The sequence below is a fragment of the Staurois parvus genome, unplaced genomic scaffold, assembly GCF_062004578.1.
Source record: "Staurois parvus isolate SC_StPar_1 unplaced genomic scaffold, SC_StPar_1.0 ptg000287l, whole genome shotgun sequence".
In the NCBI taxonomy this organism is placed as follows: Eukaryota; Metazoa; Chordata; class Amphibia; order Anura; family Ranidae; genus Staurois; species Staurois parvus.
The window spans coordinates 18,810,995-18,824,819 of record NW_028318083.1 but is presented as its reverse complement, the minus strand read 5'-3'; the positions used below and the strand labels follow the sequence as shown (position 1 = coordinate 18,824,819).

The window sequence follows — 13,825 nt, the reverse complement described above, 5'->3', positions numbered from 1 at the left end:
TGAAAAACAACCCCACACCATAATCCCCCCTCCACCAAACTTTACACTTGACGTAATGCAGTTAGGCAAGTACCATTCCCCTGGCAACTGCCAAACCCAGACACGTCCATCAGACTGCCAGAGAAAGAAGTGTGATTCGTCACTCTAGAGAACACGTCTCCACTGCTCTAGAGTCCAATGGCGGCGTGCTTTACACCACTACATCCAACGCTTTGCATCGCACTTGGTGATGTAAGGCTTGGAGGCAGCTGTTTGGCCATGGAAACCCATTCCATGAAGCTCTCTATGCACTGTTGTTATACTAATCTGAAGGCCACAGGAAGTTTGGAGGTCTTTAGCTATTGACTCTGCAGGCAGTTGGTGACTTCTGTGCATGCGCTGACCACACTCTGTCATGTCATTTTACGTGGCCTACCACTTCGTGGCTGAGCTGCTGTTGTTCCCAGTTGCTTCCGCTTGTTATAATATCACTAACAGTTGACCGTGGAATATTTAGTAGCAAGGATATTTTTTACGGATGGACTTATTGCAAAGGTGGCAACCTATCATGGTACCACGCTTGAATTCACTGAACTCCTGAGAGTGACCCATTCTTTCACAAATGTTTGTAGAAACAGTCTGCATGCCTAGGTGCTTGATTTTACACACCTGTGGCCATGAAGGTTATTGGAACACTTTAATAAAATGATTTAGAGAGTTGTCCCAATACTTTTGACAATATTATTATTATTATTATTATACAGGATTTATATAGCGCCAACAGTTTTTACAGCGCTTTACAAAATGAAGGTAGACATAATAGTTACAATACAATTTGGTACAAGAGGAAACAAGGACCTGCTTGTTAGAGCTTACAATCTTGGAATATATAGTGTGTGTGTGTATATATATATATATGTTTATATATTATTTTCAGACAAACTTTAAAAACAACAATATGCAGTTTTTTTGTGAAATCAGTGGCCTTTACAAAATAAAATGTTACTATCGCTCATTTACTTGGCGGATAAATAACAAACAACATACAAAGCACATGATGTTTTTCAGAGCAGTCAGTACTCTTTGGAATAAATATATGTTTTTTTCCAGAGCATGCACATTCAGATGCCATGTCATTTGTAGTCATGCTATTTTAAGCAAGTAATCTAGGGCTGTGGTATGAAGGCCATAAAACTTGGACAGTGAAACAGGTGCAAAGAATGCAGAAGACATAGACGATGGTGATAAAAAGACCAGCAGCTGGGTTTTCTCATTTTCAGCTGAAACATATTGAACTGAGTACCTCTTTAATATCAGTTGCTGATAGGCATGCTCATTCTGGAGTTCCAGCTGTTGGTTTCTTAGCTGTGATGTGCTTCTGGTGACTTGGACAGTGAATGACTTGTGAGTTGTCATTGCACACTCATTCCTTGGCGATAGTGTTGCCACGATACATTAGCTGAATTTTCATCTTACTGGTTTATCTCAATGATTTACTTATCAAGTGTACTAAAATCTAGGTTAGAGGGAAATGGAAAATTAAGTGCTGTTCCTGCTGTGAAGATTTTTTCAATTAGTATCAAGATAAGGAACCCATCTTTTTTTAATAGTCTTTCAGGAGTTAAAACATACTGTACACTGCTCAAAAAAATTAAAGGCACACTTTTTAAACTCCTGGGATATTGATCTGGTCAGTTAAGCAGCAGAGGGGGTTGTTGATCAGTTTCAGCTGCTTTGGTGTTAATGAAATTAACAACAAGTGCACTACATGGGCAACAATGAGATGACCCCAAAACAGGAATGGTTTTACAGATGGAGGCCACTGACATTTTTTCCCTACTCATTTTTTCTGACTGTTTTTAACTAGTTTTACATTTGGCTAGGGTCAGTGTCACTACTGGTAGAATGTGGCGATATCTGGACCCTACAGAGGTTGCACAGGCAGTCCAACTCTTCCAGGATGGCACATCAATACGTGTCATTGCCAGAAGGTTTGCTGTGTCTCCCAGCACAGTCTCAAGAGCATGGAGGAGATTCCAGCAGACAGGCAGTTACTCTAGGAGAGCTGGACAGGGCTGTAGAAGGTCCTTAACCCATCAGTAGGACCAGTATCTGCCCCTTTGTGCAAGGAGGAACAGGATAAGCACTGCCAGAGCCCTACAAAATTACCTCCAGCAGACCACTGGTGTGAATGTCTCTGACCAAACAGTCAGAAACAGACTTCCTGAGGGTGGCCTGAGGACCTGACATCTTCTAGTGGGCCCTGTGCTCACTGCCCAGAACCATAGAGCTCAATTGGCATTTGCCATTGAACACCAGAATTTGCAGATCCGCCACTGGCACCCTGTGCTTTTCACAGATGAGAGCAGGTTCACCCTGAGCACATATGATAGACATGAAAGGGTCTGGAGAAGCCATGGAGAATGTTATGCTGCCTGTAACATCATTCAGCATGACCATTTTGGTGGTGGGTCAGTGATGGTCTGGGGAGGCATATCCATGGAGGGAAGCACAGACCTCTACAGGCTAGATAATGGCACCCTGACTGCCATTAGGTAGGATGAAGTCCTTGGACCCATTGTCACACACTCGCCTGACCTAAATCCAATAGAACACCTCTGGGATATCATGTTTCAGTCCATCCAATGCCACCAGGTTTCACCTCAGACTGTCCAGTAGCTCAGTGATGCCCTGGTCCAGATCTGGAATGAAATACCCCAGGACACCATCTGTCATCTCAGGAACATGCCCTGACGTTGTCAAACATGCATACAAGCATGTGGGGGCCATATATATTTCTGAGTACCATTTTGAGTTGCTGCAATTAAATTTCAGCAAAATGGACTACCCTGCTGCATCGTTATTTCTCTTTTATTTTCAGGGTGTCTTTGAATTCAGTCCTCTGTAGGTTGATAATTTTCATTTCCATCAAACAATGGGGCATCATTACGTTCCTAACACATTACCCAGTCCATATCAGTATAGATATCCAGCATGATATTTTTCCCCATTGAGATCTGATGTGTTTTCAAAGTGTTCCTTTAATTTCTTTGAGCAGTGTATTACAACAAGTCAACAAAAATAGGCTGCACTACAATTGATAATAGTGTAACTTATAGTGTATGTGTTGGCAAAAAAATACATATGGAGTAAATTTATTTAATACATGCCCCATTTTTCATACTTATCCTCTCAATATTGCTGCAAGTACAGAAAAATACCTGGTGAACCTTCTAGAAATCCAGTGAATAGCTACTGTATATTGAAATTCCAAACTGTGATTTCAGCATTTCCTGAGTGCTCCCCTACTGGATTATAGTACTCCACTTATCGTCATCCCTCTCTTCCCCTCTTCACATGTATCCATTACTTTCCATTACATGCCACTGCCTTGACTCCCAAGAGCCACTTACACCTGTAGGGAAAGGGCTCTTGGGAGAAATAGTTCTGATAGGAGAGGGCTTTGTATGCCTACATCAGTAGGAACTGATGGAGGTACCTTGAGAGGGCTTGATCCCCCTCCCAGCAGTTGACCTTTACAAGTCTGATGATGACAAGGAACAAGACAACAGAAAAAAAATAAATATGGGACATGTTTAGAGAGGTGGGCTTTGGATAAATTTGTACCATGCCTGGAGATCACCCCTAATGATTGTTAGTTTTTGATGACAATGTTTTCAGCCCAAAAAAGGTCAGTATAGTACTTCAAAAGGTCATTGGTGTTAGACATTAGGTTACGTTTAGTGTCAGTAAAAAAAAAAATAAATAAATTCTGTCTTGTTACATTGGATTGAACCAAAACATTGTAGACCTTAGTCAAAAACATTACTCATATAAGCCATAACTATTGTGTCAATGTTACAATGGGCCAACGTAGATAAACTGTTGAAGGAAACATCCTACAGGATGTAGAACCAATCAATAAGAAAGGAAAAGCAAACCAACGCTCTCAACTGGGTCAGTAATATTTAAGGTGGAAATCAAGTCTAGAACTAACAAACCTTAAAACTGCTCCTACCTTCGTCTAACTCATATACTAACTACCCTATACTGTAGAAGAGAGAGGCTTATACTTGCCTATTCTCAGGGTGGTCTGGTCCAGTTATATAATCAGTGGCTGGTTTCAAGGAAGTTGAGGGACAGCCGACAACAGATTTCCCATAGTAAGCCTAGGGGACGCTCTCTCAACCTTTCCTGCAGCCTGCTACTTGGGAGATCACCTGGCCGGACTGGAGCACTCTGAGCATAGGCAAGTATAAGCATTTTACTTTTACAGGGTAGTTAGTATAGAAGAGAATGGGGGTGGAAGCAGTTTCAAACTTAGATAGTAATACACTTGAATTTCACGTTAAAGTGGACCTAGACGTAAGCAATCTTATCTTTTATATAGTAAGAGACAAGTCAATTGTGAATGATTTAGCTTTTCATAACAGGCATTCAAAACACATTTCTTTTCCTAGGCCCATTTTGGTAACCATTCTGCAGAACTGTGGGGTTTCTGCACTAAAGCTGGTTCACTCAGAATTTTGTTTACCTGTACATGGTAGCCAATCAGCTTCTAACCTCAGCTTGTTCAATTAAGCGTTAGCAATACAACCTGTAAGCTGATTGGCTTCTTGCAGAAGTGCACAAGATTCTGAGTGAACCAGCTTTAGTAAATAAACCCCGGTTTGTTGGAGTGTCTGTGAGACAGATGCCATATTAGTGAAGGCACAACCTACTACTAAGCAGTTCTTCCGGTTCTCAGACCCCTGGTGACACCATGACTATAAACTAGTGATCAGAGGAAAGAGCTGGTAGGATATGCCTCTGATGATGTAAATGTTCTGAAAGTGCCTAGTAACTGTCACATGTACCCTACTGTATCCAATCAGGAATTTTATACTAATTATACATTATTTACTAATTGCACACCATATTAAACTGTGTTAACTGATCCTTTTAGACACCCAAACCAGGTGTCCGTTGGCATAATAAGAGCCAGTTATGTGTAGTCACTGGGGCTAAATCATATGCTGATTTCTTCTATCTCTTAGAGTCTTAATGATAAGATTGCCTTGGATTTGATTATGTGCAACCTTTCCCTGCCCCCAACAAGGTCGTAATGATGGTGGCTTTCTTTGGAAGCCTTACTCTAACTCACAGTAATGTATGGTGCTCTGTGCAGTGTATTCTGTTATCATTTGTTTAGAATGGCACTCAAATGCACAATACTGTAGGTGCCAATGGACCTACACTGCAGCACACCACAATGCACTTACTGTTTTCAAAAAGTGAAGGTACGTATAATACAACTGTAAAATAAAAAGAACAGTGCTCATATTCAATCCTTATTACAAACATATACAAATGAATATACAGTATAACACAATGTGCAATCTTGGTGTAATAGAATATAAAAATGCTCAGAAAATCAATTAATAATAGAAATCTAGAAGCCCATAGCATAAAATGTGAAAATACAGGTGAACAGTAGAAAAACCCTTAAATCTTTCCAATCTGTGTCACTCAACACTATGTGGTATTCCTCATTTATTAAAAAAAAAACGTAAAAAATATTCACCAGAAAGCAAATTAAAATGTTAAAAGTGCTCCTGAAGCACCAACTATGCCAGCATATGTGTGAATGTTACCACAATTCTATCACTACAGCACAATCCTGCGTCCTAGATTGGCAGAGCGCCATTTTTTTTCCCACATCTGCACAGACACAAACTTACCTGAAGATATGCTGGACAAACAGCTATGCACATTTCTTACAAATTACACCCCAAAGTAAACTTTTATTTTGTATTACTGGTCAAACAATTAAAGTTGACCCCTATTTTTAGACCTTTAAGGCAGAGATCTCCAAACTGCGGCCCGGGGACCAGATGCAGCTCTTTGCTTGCTTTTATCTGGTTCTTGGGGCACTATTTTATCCACTGATACCAACAATAGGGCATAATTCTTCCCAGTGATGCCAACAAAAGGGCACAATTTCTCACAATGGCACTAACAATGGGGCCCAATGACGCCAATGCTGGTGCACAGTTCCTCCTAATGACACCAATGATGGGGCACAATTCCTCCCACTGACAGCAACAATGGGGAACAATTCCTCCCAATGACACCAACAGTGGGGCATCATTCTTCCCAGTGATGCCAACAAAGGGGCATTATTCCTCCTAGTGATGCCATCAAAGGGGCACTATTCCTCCCAATGACACCAATGATGGGGCACAATTCCTCCCACTGACACCAACAATGGGGCACAATTCCTCCCAATGACAGCAATGATGGGGCACAATTCCTCCCACTGACACCAACAATGGGGCACAATTCTTCCCAAAGACACCAATGATGGAGCACTATTCCTCCCAATGACACCAAGCATGGAGCACTATTCCTCCCACTGACACCAACAATGGGGCATAATTCCTCCCACTGAAACCAACAATGGGGCACTATTCCCCCCAATGACACCAACAATGGGGCACTATCCCTCCCAATGACACCAACGATAGGGCGCAATGCCTCCTAATGACACCAATGATGGGGCACAATTCCTTCCAATGACACCAAGGATGGGGCACTATTCATCCCAATGCTACCGAAGATGGGGCCATAGTCTGGCGCCCCTAAAATGTGAAGGATAGTAAACTGGCCCTTTGTTTAGAAAGTTTGGAGACCCCTGCTCTAAGGCTATGTGCGTCAAGGTAATATATTTTAAATGTTTCATTTTTTTTATGTGAGATTAGAACCCATTCAGCCATGGAAGACAGAATTTTAAACTTTATTATGGTGCGTTTTAATGTGCAATGCTTGAGTATGGGTTTTCAGATCTTTTCTAATATTATTCAGATGTTTACCTAATCCTACCCTTAATTTTATTCTGGTATCCATATGCAGTAGTATTAGTACCCACAAGGGTAGTCTAATAGTTCTGTAACATGGGTTGTATCCCAAAATATGAAATGTCTAATCTGAAACTCCTGCCCATTCTTATTAGATTTTAAGAATATTATATTTACCTTGATTAGGATTATTTCTCCATACCAACCATCTACCACAAAAAAAATCCTACACTTAAAATTTGACTATATTTACATCTACAAATGTGACCACTTCTTAGAGCCAATTGACTCTGCAGATTCCTAGCTCCTCCATAGATGGACTTAGATTGTTTCACTAAAACCTTCCCTAAATAACTATCTATAAGCAATATTTTTGTACAATATTCTTCACCTTCTTGTATTGAGAATTGAAATCTGAGTCAAAAGCATATTTTAAACCAGGATCACAATTTTATTGGTATTTATCATTGAGGAACAGGTGTGCTCTCTTTGTGGATTATACAATATACATCCCCTGGGACCCCGACAACCTTCAATTTCTTTCTTTTTCTTGGGGGGGGGCAGAAACCAAAGGAACCCTGAATCAGATGGTTTATACAAGAAAGACATTTCTTATATTAGGGGGTTAGTAGTATTAAACCCTTGTTTATGAAATACCTCCCTGAAATATCTCCCTATATATAAATGCCTGCTAAGGAGAAACCCGGAGGAGGGAGGAGTGGACAGCGCCGGCGGGAGATTGCCAGTAAAGGACCTTTCAGTGCAATATCGATGCACAGCGCAGGTAGGTATGACCTCTTTTTTATTTAAAAAAAAGCCCTTAAAAGCTTCAATTTAGGTACCGGTACATAGAAAAGTGTCGGCAGAAAAAAGACTGAGTGGTCTGTCGAGTCTGCCCGTTTAATCATCGTCACTGGGATAGGAAGTAGAGGGAAATTTCCCCAACAGGGACATAGACAACAATATGAACCCAACAGGGATTCTGATTCTTCTTTACTATATCCAAAACTAGAAAAAAATAAGTTTTGGGCCAAGCAGAAAAAAACTGTAACCATAACTATGGTCTGTAGTAAGTTTGTTTCACTTCAGCTCTAGAATATAGTAGCCATCATTTTTGGACATGGAAAATAAGGGATGCAGTGTTGAGCCTAATGTCATTTGAGACTGTAAATACTGATTTTTTACCCCATTGTTTATGGCTGTGTCCTTCATGGCCATCATTTTCCCGGCTGTGGTCTTCATCAAAATGACAACCATACCAAAATATTATGGTTCTCTGGCTGTTTAAAAGCAGGGCACCTGAATATAGTTAAGGCTGCAAATAAACTCTTTAAAAATGAGCTTGAGGTATATTGTACACAATTTCTACTCTATGCCCCTTTCTGGTCCATAAGTTAAATGAATCACTCTTTGCCCAGTGCAGTGAACACATACAGGAAGAATGAAAAAGCTCCTGTAAAATAAATTCCTGGTCATGACGTTGTCATCATTAGAGGATTTACATCTTTACTTTGTCTGGAAAAGCTTAACAGTAAATTTGTACTTAGGTAAGCCCATTCTGTATGATAAATGTACTGAAAACAAGGGTGTCACATGTTACTATATCCTCTGCTTTAAACCATACTCATGTCTGTATAATTTTAAAACCACTACAGACAATTTGCACGCCTACATGTCGGATGGCCAATACCTGAAATGCTGACAAATCGGGGGAGATTTATTTCAACTGATGCTTGCAAAATCTGGTGCAGCTCTACATAGAAACCAATCAGCTTTCAGGTTTTATCCCTGGTTCACATATATGCGGCCGTGCGTTTTGCATGGGCACGAGAGCCCATTCATTTGAATGGACTCCCATGCCCCATGACACGCAGAGAAGAATCCCTGAACTTCTTCCGAAAAACGCAGCTGGCACGGGAACCTTGGTTCCCAGTACGGTTGCGTTTTCCAGTGTAGGCAGCATGCCATTAGAACTGATGGCACCCGCCCGCGGGTCCGCATTCCTCTGTGCGGGTGGTGCGGCTGCACTGATTTTCATGTGGATCCGCAGTGGCACCACCCGCACAAATGTGAACCTAGCCTTATTGTCAATGCTTAATTAAACCAGCTAAAGTTAGAAGCTGATTGGCTACCATGTACAGCTGCATCAGATTCTGAGTGCACCATTTATTTGTAAATCTCCCCCAATTTGTCAGCATTTTGGCTATTTGTCAACTGACATGTGATATCCATAAGCAATTTACTAATAGCGCTCCATAAATTTGAAGAAAGGGCATGCAATTTGTCTGTACTGATTACAAAACTGTACACAAAAAATAAGAGTATCTTCTTGCAAAATCACAAATCTTATCTGACGAATCACCATTTGAGTGTGTAACCTAGACCTCTATCAATCAGTGACAAGCCAAAGCAGGTTTTTATTGTGAAGCAATAAAACCAGGGGTTGATATACTAAAGCACTGTTTGTTCACTTTGCAAAGTAAATGTTAGTGAATAAGGTAAAGTGGTGTTTACTTTAAATACCCAGTCATTTGCTAGAAAAAAATCCTGTTTATTTCTTTTATTCCCTTTGCACATGTTTGGGTACTCAAAAGGGGTGGATTTACTAAAAGCAAATAGACTGTGCCTTTTGCAATTGCAGTTGCACTCATTTTCCCCAGAGCTTAGTAAATGCAGTGAAAGTCTATTGATTTTCATCATCCAATCATGTGCAAGCAAAAATGCTGTTTTTTTTTTTTTATTTGCATGTAATCTGGTGAAAATGAGTGCCACTGCACTTGCAGAGTGCACTGTCTATCTGCCTTTAGTAAATGTACCCCAAAGTAAACACAGCTCACTACTTTTCACAAAAATGCATTTAACTATGTTACAGTGTTTACTCGTATGCATTTAATAAGAGCTTGTTTTGTATACTGTTCAAAAATGGTGATTAGAGATGAACGAAAAGAAGAGTTTTTATTTCCCAGACTTCAGAAAAATCAGGATATTTCAGTGAAGTATTGCCTTTTTGGTGGGAAAGGTGAAATGAAGGTGATTTTTGTGGTTTTTAAGGGTGCAGTGGGCTCCAAATGCCTCATGGGGATAAGATGGACTCCTTTTTACTATGGGCATAAAACAATATAAAAATGCAAAGAGCATAAAGAGCATTAATGAAATACACTAAAGTACCCAAATACATATTAATGTTTTTAAAGGTAAGGTAAGTTCCTTTCAACTATCCTGGACCTGTTTTTGCGCTAAAAAGACCTAACCACATTGTTTTATATGGCTGCCCAGAAGGAAAAAAAAAACAAAAAATGAAAAAGTAAATTAATAAAGATAAAGAGACATTACATGAAAAACACACATACAAAGAACATGAAATAAACCCAACTACTTAAAAACACCCAAATAATGTATACACCCTAGTGCCCAAGCACTTTAAAGTGATTGTAAAGGTACACAATTTTATTTTAAAAAAATAACAAATTTGTTATACTTATCTGCTCTGTGCAACTGTTTGCACAGTGCAGCCCTGATCCTCCTCTTCTTGGGTCCTCCGTCGACACAACCTAGCTCTTCCCCCTGCTGAATGCCCCCATAGCAAGCTGCTAGCTCTGGGGGCACTCGTACATGCTCGATCCTGAGCCCACTTTATGTGTCTATAAGACACACAGAGCATGGCTCGGTTCCACCCCCCCTCCTCACTAGCTGTGATTGACAGCAGAGGGAGCCAATGGCTCTGACTTCAGCATCTAAGCCAAGGAGGAGGGATAGACCTGGGAGAGATGCTGCTCTCGTGCACGTCGCTGGATTAAGATCCTGGTTTCCAAGCCTAGGTCAAATAGATGTCATATATCCCACGAGTCTTCAGGAGGGGAGGATAGGTTTTCTCAGCTAAGCACACCCTCCTGCCTACATGCCTGAGCTAAGGGCATATGGGAAGTAAATGCTACATGAATCATCTACCCTTACTCAAGATGACTGTGGCCAGAAATGCTAGGGAGTGTTTTACAAAGTGATTTCCAACCAAACAAAGCACGGAGACTGAGGTTGATGGACAAGTTTGAATATTAAAAATGAATAAAATAGCAATTTTAGTTTGTGGTGCTCGGATGCAGTTTAGTTCAGCTGTAATGTGTAAAATTAAGAGTTTCCACTTTGATCCAAGCCAAAGTTGGTCATTTGTGGCCAAATAAAATTCACCAAATGGGGATCCACTGCAAACCTAGGTCCACTAAGCAGATATGAAATCCTTTAATGAGCAGAAATTTCTGACACAAAATTGCATACAGAATTGTGTGGCTTTTTTTAAAATTAAATTCATGAGATTAAACAGCACAACCCATATTGGCAATATTGAATTTTCCAGACAAGTTGGTATGCCTGAGAATATTTGAAGGCTGGCGTGATCTTCTGTTGGCTGTTCTGCCTGTATCAGCTTCATCTTAATAAGAAGAAAGCACAGTAGCTGGACACATTTGTCACTTACCCTGCAACATTGTATTGAGTTGGAATTGCTACTAGTATGTAAACAGCTAACATTGGCTCTAACACAGAAGGAAAAAATGTTTATGTAGCACAGCTCTCTGTATATATTTAAGAGTTGTTATGCTGCCAATTTTTATATTTTATGCATTTTTAAATCTGTGAAGGTACTACTGTTACTTTTCACATGAAAGAGAACAATTGTTTAGTAGTGTGTCCAGTTACCTGTGTGCATTTTTCTGCCATTAAAGAGGAACACTTGCTATGAATTCTTTATTATAGGCAAAAGAATTACTGTTAATGAATGTATAACTGATGTTGGGCAATATCACCTAAAAAATATCAAAATCTGTTTTATGATCTTGAAGGCCTCATTCACATTGGTAGTGGCATATATACTTTTAGGACATTTCCTCCAAATACATGTGATTTTTATGGTTTAATTCACACTTAGAGTTTAGATGCATTCAGTCTTGCTGCCTTTAGAAAAAATAGATTAGAATGGGGTCTCCAAACTATGTTGAAGTACTACAAGTCCCATCATGCCTATGCCTCTGGGAGTCTTGCCTGTGGCTGTCAGTCGTGCAAGGCCTCATGGGACATGCAGTTCCTCAACACCTGGAGGGCCATAGTTTGGAGATCCCTTCATTAGATATTCTAAACTTGTTTAAATGTATGGTGACCCATGTAAACACAAGAACATTTAAATGCAGGGGAACTTTATTTGGGAAGCATTGTGTTTGTTTATACTTTCCAGATAATGCCTCCGGCATTTAAATAACCAAAAAAAAACAAGCTTAAAACTAGCCATAGATGGAGTGATTTTCTTTCCTGCAACCCAATTCCCCCATCAGCACAGTCAGTGTTCATGAGGGAATCCCTCCTGCCGAGCCATTGTGTTCTCTGGGTGGGGGGAGACCTCCCTGCCAGGATAACTCAGTGATTACGGTTAGCAGCTAAAGTAGCCACTACCAATAATCACATGTAAAATCAGACAGACTTTTGTTACCCAGGTTGATCAATCAATCAGCTTAGGAACATTCAGCCTGCCCATACATGATTCAAACTGTGTATGGCCGGCTTAGAGGCTAGTGTAAATTTTGCTCAAATATTAGGTGAGCTATACAACTACTCCTTGACTCCAGCCATTCATGGATTGAAATTCGGCTGGGACCAGCTGAATTCCGATCCATGTATGGTGACAATGGTTGTACAGAAGTCAATCCATCTTCTGTATAACCAAGCTGTTGAACAAATGCCCCTCAATCAGCGCCACAGGCTATAGGTGGCAGTGCTGATCATTGTATTCTGACAAGGAGGAAGTCTCCTCACCACCAGAGCACAATAGCTCAGCGGGAGTGATTCTCCCATTCAACTGGAATGTGTGCATGGGGGAATAGAATCAGTTGTTGTCATTCAAACTGCTGATTGAATGAAAAAAACGGAATCATCTTTGGGGATCCTAAAGAAGAAATAAACCTACAGTATATTCTACTGCATAGTATTGAGCTTTTAATTTAAAACTAAATACATTATGATATGCACATCATTTCTCATTCTAAACTGTGTATTGACTTACAGGATGAGACGGTGTTGATCTTAAAACCTGTATCTGAAAGGATTCTTGAGATCCAGACATTCCGAGAGAAAAACCGAGGAAGCCAAATGTTCAACCATCTTTCTGCCGTGAGTGAAAGTATCCTGGCACTTGGCTGGATTGCTGTGGTAAGATCACACCCTTTTAACACGCATGCAAACATTATATACAAGGTATATATATATATATATATATATATATATATATATATATATATATATATATATATATATATACATACCAAATTGCCAAACGTATTGGGACACCTGCCTTTACACACACATGACATCCCAGTCTTAGTCTATAGGGTTCAGTATTGAGTTGGCCCACCCTTTGCAGCTTTAACAGCTTCAACTCTTCTGGGAAGGCTGTCCACAAGGTTTAGGAGTGTGTCTATGGGAATGTTTGATCATTCTTCCAGAAGCGCATTTGTGAGGCCATGTACTGATGTCAGATGAGAAGGCCTGGCTCACAGTCTCCGCTCTAATTCATCTATTCTATTGGGATGAGGTCAGGACTCCCGTGAAAAATAACCCTACACTATAATCCCCCTCCACCAAACTTTACACTTGGCACAATGCAATAAGGCAAGTACCATTCTCCTGGCAACTGCCAACCCAGATACGTCCATTACATTGCTAGACAGAGAAGTATGATTCGTCACTCCAGAGAACACGTCTCTACTGCTCTAGAGTCCAGTGGCAGCGTGATTTACACCACTGCATCCGATGCTTTGCATTGCACTTGGTGATGTAAGACTTGGATACAGCTACTCGGCCATGGAAGCCCATTCCATGAAGCCCTCTATGCACTGTTGTTGTGCTAATCTGAAGGCTACACGATGTTTGAAGGTCTTTAGCTATTGACTCTGTAGACAGTTGGCGATTTCTGCACACTGTGCATGTGCTTACCCCACTTTGTCATTTTACGTGACCTACCACTTCAT

The 13,825-nt window shown here is 40.4% G+C and overlaps 1 protein-coding gene across 2 annotated transcripts in view; it reads left to right on the top strand.

Moving 5' to 3' along the window:
- The window catches only part of CAP2 (cyclase associated actin cytoskeleton regulatory protein 2), a 195,172-nt gene that overhangs the window by 110,390 nt on the left and 70,957 nt on the right, over window positions 1-13,825 (top strand). For both annotated transcript variants that reach the window (XM_089682282.1, XM_089682283.1), the window contains exon 5: window positions 12,864-13,007. In XM_089682282.1, the coding sequence (XP_089538408.1) occupies window positions 12,864-13,007 (144 nt within the window). The remainder of the gene's footprint in view (window positions 1-12,863; window positions 13,008-13,825) is intronic.